The following is a 21,830-nucleotide window of genomic DNA, read 5'->3' as shown; positions in this document are numbered from 1 at the left end:
ATATCGAATAAAGAACAAACAAAGTCCGTGATAATAAAATTTGAAATGAAAAGCATGCATTGTCCAGGCAATTAAGAATTAAAGCACACATGTATGCATGTACAAGCATTCGCGTTACATATGTTCCGGTTTCAAACAAGGCATCCAAAAATACAGTTTCATAATTATACAATTTCAGATACGTACTTATTAAGACATACCTATCGTGTAACGTACGTAATACAATATTTTTAGTTATAAATCAATTGATGTTTTTTCGGTATAATCTACGGATATAATATTACGATGACTTTCAATGAATAAGCATTGTATTCTATTGTTATTACAACTAGGTATATGACATGTGTCGAGCTTAAGATTAAGAGTTTTTTTTTTAGTATCGTATAGGATTGTATTTTTTGAGAAATTTATATTTTACGTTTCGAAGGAATCCGTTTAAATAACAGTTGTTTTTAGCAGACTTAGAAAAGCTAGGAAAATCGACATGTGAAACACGAGGATGGATGAACTACCTGTGAAAGAGACGTACAATTTATGCAATTTTGCTGAGATGTTGAAATTATGTTTTCAGATAAATGCTACGTACCGCTACACACTAGGGGACTTTCTTCGTAGTATCCTTCTTGACAGTAACAACGCCTTCCAGTCAGCGAGTTGTTTCGTTGCGCACAGTGCGCGCCCTCAGCGCACTCAGAGTCTTCGTTGCATGGTGTACGCATTGCTAAAAGCAAAATAAATGTTCAATTTCGCGCATCTTCGAATCACTCGTGATTTCACTTGCGAGAACATTCCGTACAATTTATAATTTCTGTTACATTCAATGAATACTTGTGGAACAATAATTCTCTTATAGATCCTGCAATGTCCTAACTGCAGTATCTTTTCCATCAACTTTTACCGAATTCTGTTGACTTTCATAATTAGGTAACCGTGCTTACTAGATTTCTATGGTTCCAATTGGAGTCGTAACGAGGGCATTTAAAAAATATATTTCCACTGATAAACACATCGTGTTGCTCAAATTATTCAATTGTTTCCGCGTGTCGTTAAGCAGCTACTTTGTATTCGAGTGCCATTCTGGTGGGACATTCTGAGCAAACTTCGTTACCTGTCTTTTACGCTGACAAATTGGTCAACAACTTGCCCAAACGATGTCGAGATATAATCGCTAATGGAGGAGATTGGACCCATTATCGAGCAAATACGTAATGGGTTCCTATTTACCCAAGAAATTTGATTAATGTATTCCAGTTTTTTAAGGAGTTGTCGCAGTCACGTGAACGCTACTGTTTTATCACTCATTCCTGACGAATGGCGGACTTGTACAGGTAATAATCGTCTTATTCCTCGTAGTCATTTTCTTCAGATTAGTATGATAACGAATACGTTCCAACGCGATGAGTAACGCGCAGCCACAAAAGTGAATAAACGAAAAACCGGATATTTAACATCCGACAAGCTGTTAACGGACAAATTGGTTAATAAGATTGTAAAACCTCTTGAACTGCCATTGAAACAATTAAAAAGCGGAGGACACCGAGATACGAACGCTTAGGCACGCTTTCGAAGACTGTCATTTGAGTCTTTAGTCTTTTTATTCGAAATAAAAAGAATGGGAATAAATTTATGCTGCTTCCTACCGAGCTGTGGATTTCCCAATTTACACAAAAGTTTTGTACGTTATAATTTCACGTTAACACGCAACCTTACGCAAATGCGCGCGACTCTTAACGTTCGATCAACCTTTAGGCTACCTCAGAGCGCGTATACTTGCGTGTGGAATTGGTTAAGTGATTTCGAAACGAGTCTGACGAATATACTCGTCATAAAGCGGCAATTTTTTGTAAAAACTAGTGACTTTGATGTTTAAATATTTCAGACATTTAACGAGGACAAACCGAAAAATGTTAAAAATTCATTTGGAAAAGTCTGCACACGGCGTCGGTCAAATACATATAAATTTTCACAATGGTATTTTAAAAATACCGGCTGCACAGTTAACAGGTTCGTAAAGAAATTGCGCACGTATTTTTCTTGTGCTCGAAATAGAAAAACCGCCTGCAACATTATTCGAGAAGGGTTTGAGGAAATGGGATAAAAATGTAACTGCGCGGAATAAATAACAGCCGAGTTATTATATGTCTGTTTATAGGCAGTAACTCGAGTCGTAAATTCGTCTTCTGAACACGCCTCACCAAATGTCGAATGTTCTCCGAAAAAATGTTGAGAAAATCGCGACGCGACGCGGCGGGCCGCAACGATATTCTTAAAGCTTTCGAATTTGCATAGATAACCATAGACCGGGCACCAACGCCGTCATGTGTTCACATATTGCAGGAGAGCACGTGAGTGTATGCAAATGACAGTAGCCGGCCGCGCGCTCAGAAATTCAATTTCTTCTCGAAAAAGTTTACCTTTGGTCTCCTTTAAACTTTAAGCGACCTTAAATCGAGCTCCGCGATAATTTATTATACTTTTTGCATTTTCCATCGATCCCTCGTGTTTTCTGATTCGCCCTGAACAACTATGAAACAACGATAAACGTATTCACCCCGGGGAGTCCCCGACAACCCCAGTAAAATTTACCGTAGGTACAATGATTTTCCCGTCACCATTGCAAGACGAAGTATGAAATTTCGTAGATATGAGATTAGTAGATTTTAACTGAATTTTTATGGAGATCCCAGTGTGCTACTTCCTAGTCTGAGAAGACTACTTTGCAGGGTTAAGCCTTCGCACTCGAAGTTGTTCCAACACTTAATATATTTGACAATCTATTAACCCTTTGCACTCGAGTGGTGACTCTGAAGCACCACTAGAAATTATTGTGGTATTATTTCGAAGAAATTACGAGAAATTTTACAAAATATTTGTTGCATTACAAAATTTGTATTTAACAGATTACTCAACATTTAAATATTATATGTGGAAATCGGATCAGTTTCGTATGAATAAAATTAAAATATTCTAAGACGGAAGAAAAATTTAGTTTTAGAATGAAAATAGCGTCGAGTGCGAAGGGTTAAATATAAACAGTAACGCAGAAATTACTCCCCGTATTGTAGTGTGGTGATTTTTATGGGCGGTTCAAAGGGTTAATAGAAAAGTGCAATGACTGAGGGTGTAACAATTCTTGCACAGAACAGTTTCCGATGTTAATTATTACGTGGGTTTGTTAACCTTTGTATTTGTTGGTGCAAGCTCCGTTTAGGGGTGCAGTATAGTCCCCGCACAGACAACGCGTTCTCCCGTCCCGTGGATCCGCCATGCACGTTGTATTCTGTATACCAGCACAGTCGGACTCCAACTTGCATTCACGAGCCTTTCCAACTGCAATTAAAAATTTTTACTCGTAATGATAAACAGTATCTTCAGCTTACACTACTTGCGCAAATTTGAAACGACTCTGCTGAAGCTATTCCAGTGTAGAACAATGTTTTTCCAGATTTGTTTAATTCTGAGTTTATAAATGGAAATCTGCCCTTTGCAATGACCTTTCACAAAATTGATCTGCGATTTTTTCTTCTGGTTCTATTGCATTTTTAATGAACACTGTATCGCCAGCAGTGTAAAACAGTTCAAATTTTACATTTTTTTATCTATTTCGTGCTATCAATTGTGATTGTACGTGTGCCTTTATGCATTTACGGGTTGGTAAAATCTAAGAAAACGTACTCTGATTGATAAAAATTAATTGCTCTTATTTTATCTTTATCTCGAGAAATCTTGCAGTTGGTGCAGGGAATTTTACCCGGTAGATTTTTATAAAATGATTCATGAAAGTAAGCGTAATTAAGTATGCGAAAAAATTGTTGCGTTTGCAAGACACAGGAGCCAAATAGAATTGTATTTCTCCATTAAACAATTTCAGTAAGTGAAAAATATGTATCTTTCAATCGTTCTACTGGCTTGAATCTCACCCACTCGTTTTTATCATAATCGCACGATATTTGCAGGCTCAAGAGTCATCTTTTGTAAAATAATCTCAAAAGAACTCGTTAAATTACGTCACTGAGGATTAGAAGTGTCGCATTAGAAGAAATCCAAAAAAAAAATCGTCTTTAAATAATAATGCCAAGGGGATCGATTAAATTAAGTTACCGAGGGCAACCTGTCCTCCATTTTGAAGAGTTGTCCAACAATCTCCGTCGGGTAACGTGTTAACAATTGGTAAAACTAAGAAGGGGTGTTCAAACAAACCTGGCGTCGGCGGCGGGGGTGGATTTTGGTTTGTGTTCTGGGGGTTGGTTTTGCCGAAGGTGGTCAGGGCATAAGTGGCGGATGGTGATACGAAGAACAGCAATAAAAAGAACGGCGCAAATATGATGCAGACTCTTCCCTTCTTCATGTCTCGGTGCTTGACGTTGAGGCTTCGCGAGCGAGTTGTCACTGAATCTGTTTCACTGATCACTGACTGCGAGTTACAAAATCGCGAAACTCCGAGAGCGAACCGGAAACACTGGGCTATTCGCCACTGAAAAACCCCCTTGATCCTAATCGGTCGTATGCGGCACAAGGATCTTCCTCGAACTGTTTCGAACGTGCACCAAGAGACTCGTACAAGTGACCGTCCTGTTCTGTTACAATTTATGAGAATTATTGATGGCTTACAATTATCGAACCGATTTCTCGTCGCGCTTCGAAGCAACTTATTTTTCATACGTAATACTCCTACGTGCTATTTGAGAACTGCGTGTTACAAGGACGTTGGAAGGCCTTTTAAGCCTTTGAGCCACCCCCACCTCACACCCCATGTGCTGCCGCCACCTACTATACCTACCCCAGCCGAGTGTACCCTATACGAAAACGTAGTTCGCCTACCACGTCGCTGAAGAATCCGAGTATGCTTTGGTTCCTTCGATCGTCGCTCGTGGTCAAGGGAAATATAGCAGTGTCGCACTGAAATAAAGCATCCCCGGTTAATTTCACTTGTAGCATTCAAGAACAATTACGAAGCCAGCTGATTTATTGGTCGTTAGCTGATATTCCCTGTCGACGATAATGATTCATTCGGATAAAGCTGCTTTTCACATTATTTTCGCAAATAAGCGCGTTTAAGAGTCGTTAACGAATATTCTGTTGATACAAATTCCACCTAAACTAGCAACGACTATATCTTACTGGAATCAACCAATAAGTTATACGACGAAAGTAATTGTGACATAATTATTAGACGGCAATTTTCGATGTGAAACAAACTTTTCAAAGTACAAGTGACGAAAACTAACATTAATATGAAACGAGATATATCTGTATTGTCACATCAAATTATGAACGTCCACAATATGAAGTCATTATGGAAGTCCCCCCTAAAATGATAATTCTAGACATTTTCGCGAGAATCTGTTGCGTGTCGAGCAATGTGTGTGTCTCGATGTTTCACGAGCATAAATTGTCGTTGCGTACCACTCGGGTACAAGGAAAATGTATAATTTGGAGCACAGAGCACAGTTCGTTCTCAAGAAGCAATAAACGCGCCACGAGCCAGGTTGTAACTTTCATGTTGGCCACTATGTTTCTCGAAGAACAGTAAAAACTTTCGCCGAACACGAAACGAACGTTTTATCTCGCGAAAATAAGCAACTTGGTAATTACGCTTCACGACGTGATTGCTGCATAGTGTTTTTATTGTAGATAATCGGCGAAGGATAAGGCTCTTCTTCCGAACTAATTGCAGCAATTATTTTAACCATTGCCGCACACATATCATACTAGAAACACGTGTGAACGTTGTTTCTTCTTGGTTGGGCTATCTGTAACTAAAATATCGACACTGTTAAATAATCACCGTGAAACTTCGTTGTATCATAAAATGGTATAATTAATTCAAAAAACTTTTGGACTATCGATCTCGTGTCGTTGATTTCTTTTATATGAGACTGCTGTACGTTTCAAAAATCAATGCGGGTCGAGAACTCTTTTGATATCGCTTCCGTTTTATCCGAGAGATTCGAGGAACCATTATCTTCCCGAATTACTAATTTTTATAATTCAATCATTTCTCAAGATATAATTCAAGACATTTTTCACTCCAAAATTTTGATTCCGCGCTGACATTAATAGCAACTTAACCATCGCAAGATAGTAACGCGATCATTTTCTTGAATTATATTACGGCTAGTTTTTTGACGCCTCGGAGTCGCCCATTCGAGCGCACAGCATTAATATTAAGATTCTGTTAATTATTAACACGTTCTCTTTCATGTTGGACTCGAGATAGTCGAAAAATCAGAAATTTGATCAACGTTCGAAGGGGAATGTGCACGAAAACGTGCGTTTCGTTTTACACGAGTCACGAAAGCTTTAACGGTCATACAACCCCCTTATCCATTGGAAAATCAAGCTTCATTTAAAGCTGTGCTTACCATCTAAGGTTATTAATCTAATTATGAGCGATTCATTCAACAGAGATTATGCTTCTGGAAGCATGTTCGAACGAATTCAGACGTTTCTATGATCGCGATAATGGCAAATTAATGTACATCCTTCACAGGGTTTCAGACATCTCAACCGTGGCGCAATTATTAAAATATTCATTTTTGCATTTGTTCGAGGAGATTTTCGTTTACAAGTTACCTTCATAGATTTATTTCTAACATTCTAAATAGGTACACGACCTTTCCGACATAGTTTCCAATTTTCATAACGTATGATCATTGTAAGGTCATTGATTCAATTACAGAAAATTCAGAAATAGAGAAACGTTCGTTCTCGACGATTTCTGGATGGAATTAGGCGAGCTATATCCCACCAGAAACGATTTCGCAACTATAGCAGCTCTCTCCTTCCTCGGTTGTTCTCTAAGAAACGGAAGTCATCAAGAGTGGATCATGAATATTCACTCGAGGCTCGGGCATGTTCTTCGTCCGACATATATTGCTGGAATGCAATTACCCTTACGTGATCAATTGATTTCCCTATAACTTATGTATCCTAATCGAAACATCACCGTGTAATCTCACCTGTCTCTCAGAAATAACGATCTACGACTATACTCAATCTACATTACACGCGACGGAAAAGGTGCCGGGAGAACAAACAGTTTAAAATATTTAGTTTATTTCGTGTACGGCAATTCTAAGCTAGTTTAAGGCAGAACTTATAAATTATGAGAACCAAACCGAGTACACTTGTTCATTAATACTAACAACGTCAATTACCGTAAGAGATAGTGAGTAGTATTCAATGTGTACAGTAAAGTCTTGATCCAAGCCTAACGGAGCTACACGATTTTAGTCAATTCGTCTATCCCCTATAAATTATAATTACTGTCAAATTGATATTCTAAATATGTGACTTATTCTAAACACTCTAGAATATCTTGTTACTAAAGAAGTTTTACAGGAAATAGGAAGCATACAGGAATGGAATTTGTTTAAAAACAAACGATAACTATTTAGTCGAATCCCTGACACATAATTGTATCTTAGGAGGTAGACACGTGTAATAAACGTGGAACTGTCAAATACGTACAGGTCACGTAACTCATTATGATCGTTGGTATTATTACATGTCGCGCCGACAGGACTTAATGATAAACATACAGCATGAGTTAGCAATGAGGGACGCAGATATCAATTTTACAGATCGTATCGCGTTTTGTGCGTGTCACAAGAAGTTTAGTGTCCAAGGCGTGTACGGTTGATGTGATTTTTTCCAGTTAATGTAGACGATAATAATCATTCTCTTATGTCTTTTCGTACATAGGTTTCTTGCGCGTGGTTTAATCGTCGCAGAGATTGGATTAATATTCTCGAAACATTGTTGGGAAGAAGGTTTATCTAGGTACACCTGGGTCGTTTCGTTTATTTTGTTACATTTTCAATCATTTAAATTCACGATTAATGAAAATTGGAAAGGAGGCTAGCTACCTGGAAATAGGAACTTCTCAGCTTGCCTACTGTTTTGCTTATTAAATAGAATTGGGTTTACGAGTAGAATTGTTGCTTCTAGCCAATCTAATTTTTTAAGTCTGAAAATATTCAACCATTATATCATGGCAATTTTTATTTAATTCTACGAGTAAGGACACTTTAAAACTTTGATCAACGAACTGCAGACATTTATGCCAAAAAAAGATTTTCTGCATCAATTACAAGAAGCCAAATCAAAGTTGTATCCTTTCACTGACAATGCAATAAATTAAAAGACCTGTTCAAGGCGTCTTTAGGCATTGCACCTTGTTACGCCACACACAAACTAAATAAAACACTGATAGCATTCGCAACATTTGAAACCAACAGAAATTGTCAGCATTTCCAACCAGATTTGAGACTGCTTAAAATTAATGCAAATCGAGTGAGAATTCAAATTACCGGGGTATCACATATCGCGTTCCAACCGACCTGAAGCAGAATATGTTAACCTTTGGAGCATGCAAAAATAGCAGGAGTACATTAGCAGCGAGAATTTTCAGTATTACGAGTCTAATACGTTCACCAAAAAAAAAAAAAATCTTCAACAAACAAATAAAAATTTCGAACTTAGCGAAATTGTTAATCCCACAAATTCAACAATCGTAATTCCTCTGGGTGTTCATTTGCTTTGTTATGGCGGTACTGTGAACTATTTCGTATGTATTTTTAAACAAGCAGGAAGTACAATGAAATAAGTTATAGAAAAGTGATGTAGTTCGACGCTACGTTTAGGCGAATAAGACCTAAAGGAACATTTCAATTTTCATTCTTGCTTTAAGACTAATTACATGTACATTTTCTTTATGAATTTTACACTTTATTTCAAAAATTTTATACTTCTTTTGTTACACAGAGATCTACAGAAATGATACCAACTTTGCCAGTTCATATATTGTTTGCCAGTAAATAGAGATCATGCTCTAAGGGGTTACTCGATTACGCAGTCGGTGGCACAGTCGCACAAACGCAAAGTGCGAGCACCGTGCTACAGGTAATCAATTTATGGCACATCATAAAAAGTTGTAAGGGTTATGTGCGTTATTTGATAAAGATCTCGTTCAGAAACATAGTAAGACTGACCTACTTCACCACTTCGTAATCGTCGCGCAGCCAATTGTAATTGCCTATTAGCCTACGTATGGGAACGTTATCGGAGTGACTTTGGTGTAAATCGTTACATATTAGCATAAATAAGTTCAAGGCCTATGCGCAGCTACGCGAACGATGCATTAATTATTCTGTGACATGATTTTGTCAAATAACAACGAACCCTGTTCGCGACATTTTCGCAACAGTTGAGTATGCTACACGAGAAACGGGCAGAAGATAGAATGAGTCTGTTGGGTTATGTTCAAAAAGAAATGCGTGGACATTGATGATGGTCGCAAACAGACCGAATAGAGAAATTTATTATAACATAAAATATAACCTGCATAATCACTACTGTTGATTAGCACCATAATAACTGAATATACTCAATGTAAAAGCTAACGCAGCAAACGAATGTAACCTCTCATAGAGTCATTATAAAACTTTGAACAAAACGTCTTTTTATCACATTGGTATGTACGGTATCATCGTGTGCAGACCGTGGATGTTTACGCAAATTAGAGTTTTTACACTCTATTCTTTAATAATTAATCGTATTTGGCGAGTCAGAGGAATGATTCGCGTCGCAACGCATAATTGTTTTAGGTTACTCGATAGCTCGTCGCGATATAGTGTATATGAAAACGTGTGTTCCGATTACCTGGCATTATAAATACTTTTATATTCATAATAATATGAATTCCACAGTTGAAGGAAAATATAAAACTAATAATTTATTTCAATTTAGGGACTCATATTATTATTTCTTCTTCGGGACATCTTGATATACATGGTGCTCGTGTCTTTTGTAAGCTATTCCACGTTTTGTGGAGTGCAGAACTCAAGTTACTAAATGTTACTAATTGAAACTATTTTTAAGCAAGAGTAACACTCCTGTACGTGATATAAATTCAATAGGTTTTCGCCTTTAGTTACCATTTTGTGAGAAATAATTTTTTTGTAGACAGAGTGCGTGCTACAACTTAGCGGGACATGGTTATTCACCTGAAGGAATTAGGTCTTATGCAGTCGACTATGACTAAGAATCGTCAAACTCATAAATTGTTTAGAGAATGATCTAGAACGTACAGGAGGTCAAAATTTTTCAAGTGGAACGGGTGCCCGCGGGCAAGTAGAATACTGAATTATCATCAAGTTGAAAAATAATCATCTGTCCCAGTAGGTTATAAATTTTTTAATCATAAATTGCATCACCATATCTCGAAAACTATTAATCGTATCCACTTCATTATGGTCTCATTCGATTTAGAATAAAAAACTACATAAATAATGTTTTTAATCATGATTGTAGTATTTTTTCCTCCTCATTCCTTTGCGCTGCAGCCTAAAACATTCAATGTTCGCCATTAGTGAAATTACATACTTGATGTAAAACTGCAAAGTAGCAGATGAAAATTTTGTAATTTCTTACTTTTAGTATTTCCATCCATTCTTCATAATCTACGGATAAATTTCTGCGAAAAAGGAACAATTCGATTAAGACAAACATTGTATAGTATTTACACACTTTAAACTGCTAACATTTCAATCAGCTTAAAACAATAAATTCTAATATAATCTTACTAATAATATAAAGTCAGAGTATAAATATCTAAATAGTACCAAAAAATGAAGTGTATAAAAGTGTATAAAAGATGAATCCAAAGTGAAATTTTTACACCTTGAAAGTTACTTAAATAATCCTGTTGATGTGTAAGCAATATTATGAATATTTATAACGACAAAGATTTCCAGATAATCTCGTAATAATAGCAAGTCAGTCTGAATAGTTAGCAGAAAATTTTAACGAAATGAACATTTTAAGAAAGCGGGACATACCTTCGGTATTTATAATGACGAACATTTTCAGATAATCTCGTAACGATTGTGTGCAATTAAGTCTGAATAGTTAGCAGAACATTTTAACGAAATGAGAATGTTAAGAAAGCGGGACTTACCCGCACCACACGAAACAGCGTCTCGTCGCCATGTTTTTTTAGATACTCCTCCGGTACTCCTTGGGACCTAAGCCAAATCTGACTTAGAATCCTGTTGGCTTTTCTTTTGCCGTCGATTAAAGGCGCAACATTTAAATAATTATCGAATTCCTCTGCGGCTTCAACAGCTTCCGCTATAGCTTCCCCAAACTCTATGTTTGATATATCTTCATCGCTATCTTGAATAATCGAATCGTTAATTGGATAATCGCATCGTATTTCGCTGACTACGTTCGCATTTTCTGAGGGTTCTTCGGTTGAGAATTTATTCTGCAACAAACGTCCACATTTTTATAGGGTTCTTGAAAACGTTCAATTATTAGATTGTGTAATTAATTCCCTCGTGTCGAATCTGACAAATACGTGACAAAATTCTCGAAACGCAAGGTTTACCATTTCTCAATAAACGAACACGGACATTTTGAAAACAAACCACATGTATCGAAACCGAACTTAACGTTGAACAAAACAAGAATAACGCAAATTGTCGGAGCGTGTTCCGTGTTATACCGAAATCCTGTTGAAGGAAACCTAAACGTAATACAAACAAGAAATTCTGTTCCCAGAATGAATTTCTATTTAAGCCAAAGAATTTTCTGCATATTTTTATTCGTTTTAAGTGTTCGTGCATCAAATCAACAAAGATTAGGCGTACAAAACTAATTCATGGCTCTCGCAATTAATCAGCTATAACTTTATTTCAAGTTCCAAATTATCTTTCTTTTATTGATTCGCAAGACGGATGGAATTATGCACACGAAAAATATTTCGATAATGTATTCGTCTGATTTTTCAAAAATTTGACAGCAATTAATAGAACGGAATTGGTTTTCACGACGAATGAAATCCGCGTTATGTGTCAAGATGAACTTTGGTATGTTTACGTTTACGAAATAGTGCGATAAAAATATTGATGTCGTACATAAGGTGAACTCTGAGCTCGTGTCAACGGAAAAGTCGGATGAAAAATATTTCAGCGATACCATGTCCCATCCGCGTTAAAAAGATTGTTTTTAAGATTGTTGATTTACGATACTCACGTTAGCAACTGATTGGTATGCAATCGAATCTGTGTAGTCTGTAATTTCCACGATTTCGCGATTCCTACGTCTCGGCATCTGCCATACTAAATAAGAGGTGAATGCCACGAGAAATAGCAACACCATCCATAAGGAACTTTTCGAGCAGACCACCCTTCTCATGTAACTTCTATTTTCTTTCTTTTCTTTTGTTTGTTCATTTTCTACGTCTTCGACTACGCTCGGCTCTCCCTTCCTAGGGAAAGAGTGCACCTCTGGCAATCCAGTTTCTACGTCTAGAAGCTTGGCTGCGTAAACAAACAGACTAAAAAGTATTGTGATAAACAAAAAATATACCGATTTTGATATGTCCTATACATATGTACGCTGCCGGTGATGTCCGTCGATTATGTCATTGCATTCTATACCATCGTTTCTTTTGATAACAGTATGTGGAGTCACGATGTTTGATCAACTGCGACCTGTTCGCATTGCAAATTTGCAATGAAAATGCGAAAATGTGGACTTTCCGAACACCACGATGCGCATTGTGGCTTTAAATAGTGATGCGCATTACGTCGCATCGTGGTAATGCAATCGTTGAAATTTTCCGCGATTTTTTAGCATAATACAGATCCCAGTTAGAGAGCAAATTCCCACAAAAGTATCTGAATAATTACAAAATAAGCAATATTAAATCACTTTGACTACTCTGCTAGATTCACTGTCAAAAATTAAATTTTGCAGTAATGGAGTCAAGCCTCTAACTATTTTTCTAAGAATTTGCTATAGTTCTGGGATAAGACAAGCCAACAATCCGAGCACAACAATTGAAAACAAATTCAGTGTAAACCTACATCAGTTGAATTGTTGTCGAGCTGTTTCAAAAATATTAGAAAAATCATTTTTATCACATTTAGGACGCTATGTTTGCACAAGACACTGTCATTTTGCATGTATTTTTTTTCTTAAGATTTACTCTAACACTGGGTTTACGGAGCACCGAAAGTGACTATTTTACGTTACTTTATAAAAATAACCGGGACGTGCTGCGCAAATTTTGTAGCCATTATTTTTTAACAATAAAAAACCCAAAGAAATAAATTTGTTGGATAATTGCTCACGGTTGTATCTTCAGAATCTTAATAATTGTGAATTAAAAATATAATAGCCCGTCACTTTGTCAGGTCCCGTAAACCTAGTGTTAAGGATGTTTTCGATTATTGTGCGAAACAATAGGCGAGTTCAATTCGCGAATAGGTTAACCCATCGAAGAGAGAAGGTTGTATTAACGACGAATAATATTGACAACGGAAAATGACATTGTAATGACAGGAGAATTTACGAAAGAATATTTCGGGTAGTTACGAGCAGATTATGCGAATTCTGGAGTATTTGACGTGTCAACGAGAAAAGCGTACCCACCGTCGACGACGCTCAGCTGTTTTTGCATGATGAACGGTCAGTTGTAAACTGACCAGGAAAAGTCAATGGTGAACGCAAAAGTATAAATTAGCCTTGAACTGGCGAAGTTTATCGGAAAGAGGGGAAAGGTCTATCTCCATGATAAAAGCTGCTCTTTCGACGCGGATTTCCGCCATACAGAAAGGTGCACTCACCCCGAACTCCTTCTCCGATGATGATTCGCTCCTTTTACCGACTGGTACACCCAGCTGCGAGATTCAAACAGCAGTCTTGGCTGTTGCTGACGTTGTGCGGAAGAATTTCCATTCGTGGACGTCATTTTGATTCCTAAAATTCTCTTTTACACCTACATAATGTCTATTTATAAATTCAGGAAGATAAAACTAGAATATAATACGATGCGTCGCATTTAAAAAGTAATAATTGATCAAGGAGTTAGGAATTAGAGTCGTAAGAAACACTGCACTATACATTGTACTATTATAATGGCGTAATTTCATTTGTTTTTCAATATTTAACTATGTTCCACCAATCTAAGGATCTTGAAACTTTTGTACATATTAAATAGGTAACAGAAGATTGTTCTTGAATTTTTTGGAAGTGGTCACTCGAAGGGTTGCTTGCAAACCCCACCCCTAAAAAATTAAATAATTTTTTTCTACCCTTAATAATTTGATCACAATTGTGAAAAAATATATGATATGAAGGAGGTAAGTTCGAATATTTTCGTTTTTGTTCCATCTGAATATCTTAATTGACAACCGAGAAAAAAAATGATACAGTTAAGGGTATTTACCCTCATATTATCCTTAAATGAAGGGTTAGCGACATAAAATTTTGGGGGATTATCTTTCAACCTAAAACCGTTGTTTTCCAATACCATTGTTTACAATACCGAGAAAAATCGTACTGGCGCCGCTGGACCAGTCTTATCCTGCTAGGCCCTTTACACGGGAACTAACGAGCCCCAAACACAATTGAAGTACAGTAAACGTATAACGAGATGAAAAATTTGTTTCGGTAGATTTTACATCCGTATCTTCGAAGGTGGTGAATGCACAGTCCTCTGAAACAATGTTTCGTACATTTATTGCCACGCGCAATACATAGTCTAGTCCATTTTCTCTTACAACAATGACGAGATTGAATTTATTCAGATTTCATACTTTTGCTATGGTAATTGAATAAAGAAGTACAGTACAGTCTTGATCGAAGCCCGAACCTCGGGTCCGTGCTGTGACATAGATCGTGTAGAACTACTATTTAGAAAAGGCCAGCGCTTGGAAACACTAAATACAGTTCAGATTATATCGTGTTTACTGTCATTTTAATCAGACCGCGTGTTTCTTTCCTTAGCAATTTTAGGCAGTTGAAAATAACACATTACGTGCGAATTTTATAATGTTTTTACTGATCTACTAATTTGTTCCAGAACTGCATAAAGTCTATTAATCGCGTATAGTTTTAATATTTTGTTATTGCATGTGGTTGCCTAGTTCTATTATTTTCCGTTTTGTTATTGATTCGACAATGAAGATTCTGTGATGTAAGTTTTATTTTTCATTGAAAACAGTGCATAAAAGCAACAACTTGATATTGGTTCGGTGAATAATGAACTAGCGAACAGTCCATCAAATTGTTCGTGTCCGATAAATGGATTATTGATAGCGCGGCAGGTGTTCATTTTCTATCAGATACGGCACATTTAGATAAAAACCATGACTGAGGTTCACTTCACATGTTCCTGCGTTTTCATCGGAGACAGTAGCCGCGAGTATGCTACACGTTCGGAAGAGCATATTCGGTTTGCTGCTGGTCCTGCTGTGTCCTTTGCACGAGGGTGAGTACATTGTTTTATATTAAAATTGGCTGACACAACGGTGTATGCTGTTACGAGAAAAAATTATTTAATCGCATAAACCAGGAGTCTGTAATGGAACTTGTTCGTTTGTTGACTAGATATTAAGCAACACCGGTCGTCTGTTTTTTAGTGAAATAATATTACCCATATTTGTTGGAAATTAGTGCAACAGTAACCATGTGCAAATGATTAATCTACTCGGGATGGTAAAGGAAGTTTTTCTGTGATCATCTCTTTTATTTAGGAGAAAAGATGTTAGTATATTTGTAAGGTGTTTTACAATGTTCCAATGCAACGCTGGACTTCACTATATTCATTTGAAATCACAAGAATTTTTGAAATTACGGCTATCGCTTTGTGTAGCAATTTTTATACACAGTGGGAGCTCGGCGATCTAAAATCGTTTATCTGAACAGCATTTAATCCATCGTCTGATTGTGGACACAATGATATCGCCGCATTAGATCAGTCGGAATCACCTGTTCAGGTTCAACAGTTGCGAATTTAACAGAAATCCTGTTTATCATTTCGTTACACCGATACAGTGCTTAAGACGATAATTTTCTAATTGAAGAAGAAAATTAAATATAATAATGATTTCGCGCAGCTTTGAGAAACGTACAAAGATATACCACGATTTAATTAAATAGTGGAATTAGAAGGGAATGAAGGAACGAGCATAACAGTCTACTAAAAAAAAAAGTATTAAATGTATAACGTGTATAGCAAATGAAAAACTAGAAAGAGAAAGTGAGCGGAGATTTTAATGCATGAATGAGAACGGTGCATGTCGATGGTGACAGCCATAGCATATTCATAAACGTAATAGCAAACAGTAAAAGCCGAATAGAAGCCTGAAGTTTTATCAATCAATGTTATTTAATAGTCATTTTTATCGAATTGACTAATTCGATTTTGTATCATCAGAAAGTCGATAATGTAATAAAAATTCATCTGAATCTTCCAAATTTTGCAAGAATAAACATTAAAAATGCACGGATTGCACTCATGATGACAGCATAATATAAAATTGATTACCACTAACGTTGATTGTAGGTTTGGCGACCAGCGTCGAGTCGGAAGGAAACGATGTTGCTAAAACAATTATCAAGAGTGGAAATGAGTGCGCTAAGGATGCAGATTGCACCATGAGAAACACTCGTTGCATTGACAAGACATGTCAATGCACCGACGGCTACGTTATCAATGGGAGCTTGACTGCATGTATCGAAGGTATGTCACACAAAGTGTAATCAATCCTCCTAAATAAATCCTCGAAAGTGTAATTAATCCTCCTTAAATGCGTTCATCAATCGTATTGTAATCGATTTCTTCCATCGATCCTCATCTGTGTCTAATCGAATAGTTGTCGATTTAATTTGAACGTTCATTTTAAACGTTAAAGTCGCAACTACATACGGCGATTACTGCGACGAGTCAATGCAATGCTCTAAACGTTTACTCAGCGGCGCAACGTGCATAAACAATGCTTGTGCATGCATCGATGGATACTATTACCTGAACGGGAGATGTAATGCATATTCAGGTATTTCGAATAATCGATTCTGTTTAAAGAACATTGGATATTTCGATTAAATTGATACACTTCCGCAGGACTGTTTAGCAAGTGTGACAAGAACGTTGATTGTTATGTGCATGCCGATTACGGTGCAGCGTACTGCAACGGTGGAAAATGCAGTTGCAGTCCGGGATATTATCAACGCGAATATAGAACTTGTCGTCCGGAAGGGAAAAGTAAATAATTTTTCAATAATTCCACATTTCTTACAATTTATTTCAATATTTCCACAAAAAGCCTCCCTTAAACTACTTTATATGTTATTTTCGCAGAGGTTGGCGACAGTTGCGTAATAAATAATGATTGCAAATTTAGTGCAACCGCATATTGCGAGGATGGGCAGTGCATGGAAACGCAGACGGAAAATAGTACCGAATCATTCTCTGAACTCGGCGTTCTCCAGGAACGAAACGCGATTGAAACAAGTTTGTATTATCTTTCGCGGTGACTGGCTGGAACAGCGAATAATAATTGCAAACGTATATTTTTCGTAGAACCTGACTTGGGTAATTGTAAAACGAACGCAGACTGTATAAACAATGCAGAATGCACTCCTTTAGGCAAATGTGTCTGCAAACGAGCACACTTTTATAAAACTGGTACCTGTGTTCCCGGTAAGTTGAACAATTAAATAATTAGTTTATTTACCGTAGCCCGTATCTTTCCGATGTTTCTAAAATATAAGCGAATTTTCTAGAGCTCGGAGAACACTGCGACGGAAGCGACGCGCCTGCCATAAAATATTCAGAGTGTAAAAATGAAGTATGGAATTGTGAAGCAGGAAAAATCGCTTCACTGGACAATCGGATATGTCGAAAAGGTATGTAACTAGCAAAATAACAATTTTAATCAAAGTGTACTCTGTTTCATTTTCCCGTAGCCCACTTATGCCTACATTATTTTGTGGTCGCGATAGTATTGTAATTAATCATTTCTTTCACAAAAGCTACGAAACAGTACGAACATTCCTGTGTACACAACGAGCAGTGTTCCCTTTTTGGACCGGACAGTGTCTGCGACGGCAGTATATGCGTTTGTAACGAAAACTCACACTTTGTCGAGTCTGAAATGTTTTGCTGGATGAATATTGGACTCAATGAAACGTGTCAACAAGATCACGATTGTCACATCGACGGTATGGAGGGCGAGCTGTCTTGCAAAAATGGCGTCTGTGCTTGCCCAAACGGTACTCACGTCAATTCGGACGGTACCAATTGCTTGGAGGATTACGTAGGTAAACGAATGCACTTTCGGTTCCACCGTTCTTTCTCAACATCCTGACGTTTACTTTAATACATATTTATTTGTTCGATGTTTTAACGTTGAAGGTATTGGTTCCAATTGCACCAGCGATGGCGATTGTCAACCGGAAAATTCGGAGTGCAAGGAAAATCATTGCACTTGCAAAGAGGATTATGTGTCAACCTCGTTCAAATCTTGTGCACCAGGTTAGTGCTTCTATCAGGATAAACGTAATTAACATTAACATGAATGCAAACTCGACGCAAGCATTTGCCGAATTTTCATTCTCGAACTGGGAAAATAATATGTCAATTATATTTGCTCTTTTTAACAAAAAATGTTCTTTTTTATCACGTGATAAAATCCTAACAGATTTTCAAGTGATTGTAAATGTTTCGCGGTATTTAGGCTTGTCTAATAGTGAAGTTTGATCCCAATGATTAAGAACTGAGTGAAAACAAAGTTCATTTTATGTAACGCAGTATGCATTCTCGTCTATTAGTTGCATCCTTTGGCGAGCCTTGTGAGGCGGACATTCAGTGTTCCACTAACGTGCCAAATGCAGTTTGCTTAAGCAAGAATGAGACCGATGTAGAGAAGACATGCAGGTGTAGCGAGGATCAGCATTACAAATTTGATAGGTGCAACGCGAAGAGAGGTAAAAATACGTTGATATTCTTATCGATAACAATTTAAACAGACTGGTATTCTTCGAGCGATCACGGTGTCGATTTTTATCGAAAACAGATATCAATGTTTGCAGCCTGAGATACGCAAGCTTGAATCGAATGAAATTCGCGTATCAAATATCTTATAAAGTTTCAAATGAGATGAACAGATGTTTTATGCGTCGAGAAATCTAAATGGAAAAGCAACTAAAATTGTTGTAGCACAAGGACGGTCTAGCCCGCAATTTATTTGCACAGTTTCGACAGATGTTTATCGGTAACGACCGGTACCGTGGAGGCTCGAGAAGTTCGAAACTATTGCATGCGGTTTGATCAATCTCACCGCCATAATTCGGTTGTTACAGTTCTCGGAGAAAGCTGCAAGAATCTCGGGGAATGTTATCTGAGTTCCAACGAGCACCGGGTAAGGTGCAAGAAGGATCGTTGCGCATGCGGCGACGATTACGTTCGCGCAAATGACACTGTGTGCGCAACACAGCAGGAGTCCCGATATAACAATAACGGTAAGCACAGCCTTGACTCGTGACCGATCGAAAGGTTCCTTTGCATTTGATTTCCGACGATGCTAGAGGAATGAGCTCGAAACTTTAACGAGTGGTTTTTTTGAGTCGCGCATGGAACGCTTTTATGCGGCAAGGTAATGTGCTCGCAATTACGCTGTGACCGGTGGTCGCATGCCTTCTCTCCGAAGTTGCGTTGCAATTTCTGCGATTCTACACGCCGATAACACGTATCTGCAAGGCGACGCAGCACATTTGGAACCTGACATCCCCCCAGCAAAATCGCCTTGGGAATAAAGTTGTTCCTAGCAAAAGCTACTCCATGGCGGAAAAGTACAATTAAGTTGTTCCGAAAGATTTTCTTAACCTTTGACTAAGGTCTCTCATGACCCCAAGTTTCTTGAATATAAAGAAGAAATAAATCCTTCAGCATCCGTAAGGGTAGTATTAACCCCCTTGCACTTTATATGGACTTTATAATTTTTCTCTGACCTGAATTAATTACCACGTAGCTAGAGGACGTTTTCAAAGTGCTATTAGAACAGCGGTGCAAAAATTAAGCTTGAATTACAATTTATCATGTCAGCCATTTTTGCTAAATCTAATAGATCATTCTCTTTTTCAGGTAACACCGTCGCAAGCATTTCTGGGGGATTTTTATCGATTGCAATGTCGATACTACTGCCGATAAGTTATCACAGTTTAACAAGAGATTATTGAACAATTACGTGTGACGTAGAATACCAATAAACGTGAAGCGGTTATTATCTACCTTTAATAATAAGATATAGTTCGAGCTATACAATCAATACAGTTATCGGTGCCAGTAATCATTCAAATTCGTTATTTAAATTGCCGAATGACTCGAAGAAAAACTGTTCCGCGTTCCATGTGGGTCGTTCGATAAGAAGAAACATGGTTGCCGTGTACGCCATGGTAGTCGTGAGTCACACAGGTAGCATAGTTCTCAACTTTTTCAAAGAAAAAAAAAGGAACAGTATTTTCAGATCTCTGATAGTGGAAATGAAATCCGCGTTCCTTCTTCCTCGATTTTATTTTCGGTCGCAAAATTCATTTCATTGTCGGGGAGAAAAGGAGAAAATTGAAGAAGAAGTGACATGATAAGGTGTTAGGCGATTACTTTCAGGAACACAGCCAATAGTTGAGTGCAGAGCAAAAGGGGTGACACGCGATCGTAAGATCACTTACTAGAGCTATTTTCATCAGTAAAGCAACGATCCTCAGATTTCGATGACGTCCCGGTTCGAATGCGTCACGACCGTGACGTCACAAACAAGAGGTCAAGGCGTGCGAATTAAACAGAGATTCAGTCACCCATTAACCGCTTATGTTGGCAGTGTTGTACGCTCGTGGTAGTATACAGGGTGATACGTATAATATTTGTGATAAAAATGTCTGGGCCTGGTTATTTTATTTTCGGTCTAGTCTTTTCTCATGCAAAAGTAAAGTTAGAAACATTGTAGATTCGAGGGAAGTCGGTTTTAGATGGAAAAGATTGGCGAGAGAAGGGCTGCGAGCCAAGAAAAAATAGGGTAACTATGCCCTAAACCATTCGGCCATTCTATACTTCGAACGATTCACATTGTCCGACACGACCAATTCGCTACTTCTGCAAATGTCGGCCATTACGGCCCATTCCTTCCTGTGCGATTACTCGTCCTTAAAACAGACACGTGGAATAGACCGCTTCCGTTTCGCCGTATTCCCTTATCGCGCGTCTGTGAAATTTCACAAAGATTTACAAATGTCCGTTCACACGGCACAAAAGTCTAAGCATGCAATCTAACACGCAATCTGGAAGGCCTCTTCAAATTCACATCACCGAACGAATCAATTATTCTATTTCATTAGCCACAATGCCGAACACTTAGTCGCCGTAATCTGTTACTTAATTTTCACAGTTGGTTCGAACCAGAATCAAATTGTTCGCGGTAATATGAAAATTCTGGAAACTAGCCGCGACAGATGTGTTTCCCGGTATTTCGTACGATTGATCATGCCATAACTGCATTATACTCCGCAGTCTATGAATAAGAAATCACAGAGTCCTTTGTTAACGAAAATGCTAGTCTCTGTTTGCGGATCGTGTTTCTTCAGATTTGCAATAATCGATCATAATCTAAGCTCCGACGCAGAGAGAAGCACTAACTTTTCTGGAAGCAATAACAACAAGCTTTTCTTACAAGCATTACTTACTGAAAGCCTATTAGTATAATTATTTTCTGTTAGAAAAATCAGCTTCAAAATAATTTTTATTTCAAAAGTTTGCCTTTTGACACTTTTGGTAGAAATGATAGAATTTCATTTCCAGAGCTTGACTTTGAACAAGAATGATGTATCAAATTCTTGTAAATCTTCGTGATCCACGTGTGGCACATGCGAACGTGCTAGCACGGAGTTGTGATCCGGTCGGACCTCCCATTGTCATCGAAAAACAAATAACTCGGAAGTTATTCGCCTATTTTCGGCTAAAAATATTCTGTATCCGGCTA

General features: G+C 37.7%; 3 protein-coding genes across 4 annotated transcripts; 1 reads left to right on the top strand and 2 right to left on the bottom strand.

The window, feature by feature from the left end:
- Nucleotides 1–92: 92 nt before the first annotated feature.
- Nucleotides 93–4,710, bottom strand: Sosie (oogenesis-related protein sosie). The gene is made up of 4 exons (XM_076802831.1): nt 4,201–4,710; nt 3,181–3,330; nt 587–721; nt 93–512 (listed from the first exon to the last, which is right to left on the bottom strand). Exons 1-4 carry the CDS (start codon nt 4,658–4,660, stop codon nt 436–438), a joined length of 822 nt encoding a protein of 273 aa, XP_076658946.1. The 5' UTR covers nt 4,661–4,710; the 3' UTR covers nt 93–435.
- A 3,990-nt stretch (nt 4,711–8,700) lies between these two features.
- LOC143362701 (uncharacterized) lies at nt 8,701–13,529 on the bottom strand. The gene is made up of 5 exons (XM_076803088.1): nt 13,447–13,529; nt 12,043–12,329; nt 10,964–11,272; nt 10,438–10,480; nt 8,701–10,350 (listed from the first exon to the last, which is right to left on the bottom strand). The coding sequence occupies exons 1-4, from the start codon at nt 13,472–13,474 to the stop codon at nt 10,460–10,462; spliced, it is 645 nt and encodes a 214-aa protein (XP_076659203.1). The 5' UTR covers nt 13,475–13,529; the 3' UTR covers nt 8,701–10,350; nt 10,438–10,459.
- A 1,630-nt stretch (nt 13,530–15,159) lies between these two features.
- Nucleotides 15,160–20,069, top strand: LOC143362460 (uncharacterized). Of its 2 annotated transcripts, XM_076802664.1 has the most exons (13): nt 15,160–15,286; nt 16,364–16,540; nt 16,713–16,853; nt 16,922–17,062; nt 17,159–17,311; nt 17,381–17,500; nt 17,584–17,706; nt 17,833–18,055; nt 18,101–18,120; nt 18,215–18,334; nt 18,631–18,786; nt 19,162–19,320; nt 19,943–20,069. In XM_076802664.1, exons 1-13 carry the CDS (start codon nt 15,223–15,225, stop codon nt 20,035–20,037), a joined length of 1,692 nt encoding a protein of 563 aa, XP_076658779.1. In that variant the 5' UTR covers nt 15,160–15,222; the 3' UTR covers nt 20,038–20,069. The 2 variants fall into 2 exon arrangements, with proteins under 2 accessions (XP_076658779.1, XP_076658778.1); XM_076802663.1 differs by having other exon boundaries at nt 17,833–18,120.
- The last annotated feature ends 1,761 nt before the right edge of the window (nt 20,070–21,830 follow it).

The sequence above is a fragment of the Halictus rubicundus genome, chromosome 17 (assembly GCF_050948215.1).
Source record: "Halictus rubicundus isolate RS-2024b chromosome 17, iyHalRubi1_principal, whole genome shotgun sequence".
In the NCBI taxonomy this organism is placed as follows: Eukaryota; Metazoa; Arthropoda; class Insecta; order Hymenoptera; family Halictidae; genus Halictus; species Halictus rubicundus.
Note: the sequence above shows the minus strand (reverse complement) of the source record. Positions and strands in the feature narration are given on the sequence as shown.

Coding starts and splice junctions, on each gene's coding strand:
- Sosie (XM_076802831.1), bottom strand. CDS start 4,660: ATGAAAAATAAGTTGCTTCGAAGCGCGACGAGAAATCGGTTCGATAAT. Junction 722..3,180: donor TTGCACCAACAAATACAAAG/GTTAACAAACCC, acceptor TTTTGCTTTTAG/CAATGCGTACACCATGCAAC. Junction 513..586: donor AAGTCCCCTAGTGTGTAGCG/GTACGTAGCATT, acceptor TCTCTTTCACAG/GTAGTTCATCCATCCTCGTG.
- LOC143362701 (XM_076803088.1), bottom strand. CDS start 13,474: ATGCAAAAACAGCTGAGCGTCGTCGACG. Junction 12,330..13,446: donor ACAGCTGAGCGTCGTCGACG/GTGGGTACGCTT, acceptor TTGTTTACGCAG/CCAAGCTTCTAGACGTAGAA. Junction 11,273..12,042: donor CATACCAATCAGTTGCTAAC/GTGAGTATCGTA, acceptor CGTTTGTTGCAG/AATAAATTCTCAACCGAAGA.
- LOC143362460 (XM_076802663.1), top strand. CDS start 15,223: ATGCTACACGTTCGGAAGAGCATATTCGGTTTGCTGCTGGTCCTGCTG. Junction 16,854..16,921: donor GAGATGTAATGCATATTCAG/GTATTTCGAATA, acceptor ACACTTCCGCAG/GACTGTTTAGCAAGTGTGAC. Junction 18,335..18,630: donor GTTCAAATCTTGTGCACCAG/GTTAGTGCTTCT, acceptor CTCGTCTATTAG/TTGCATCCTTTGGCGAGCCT.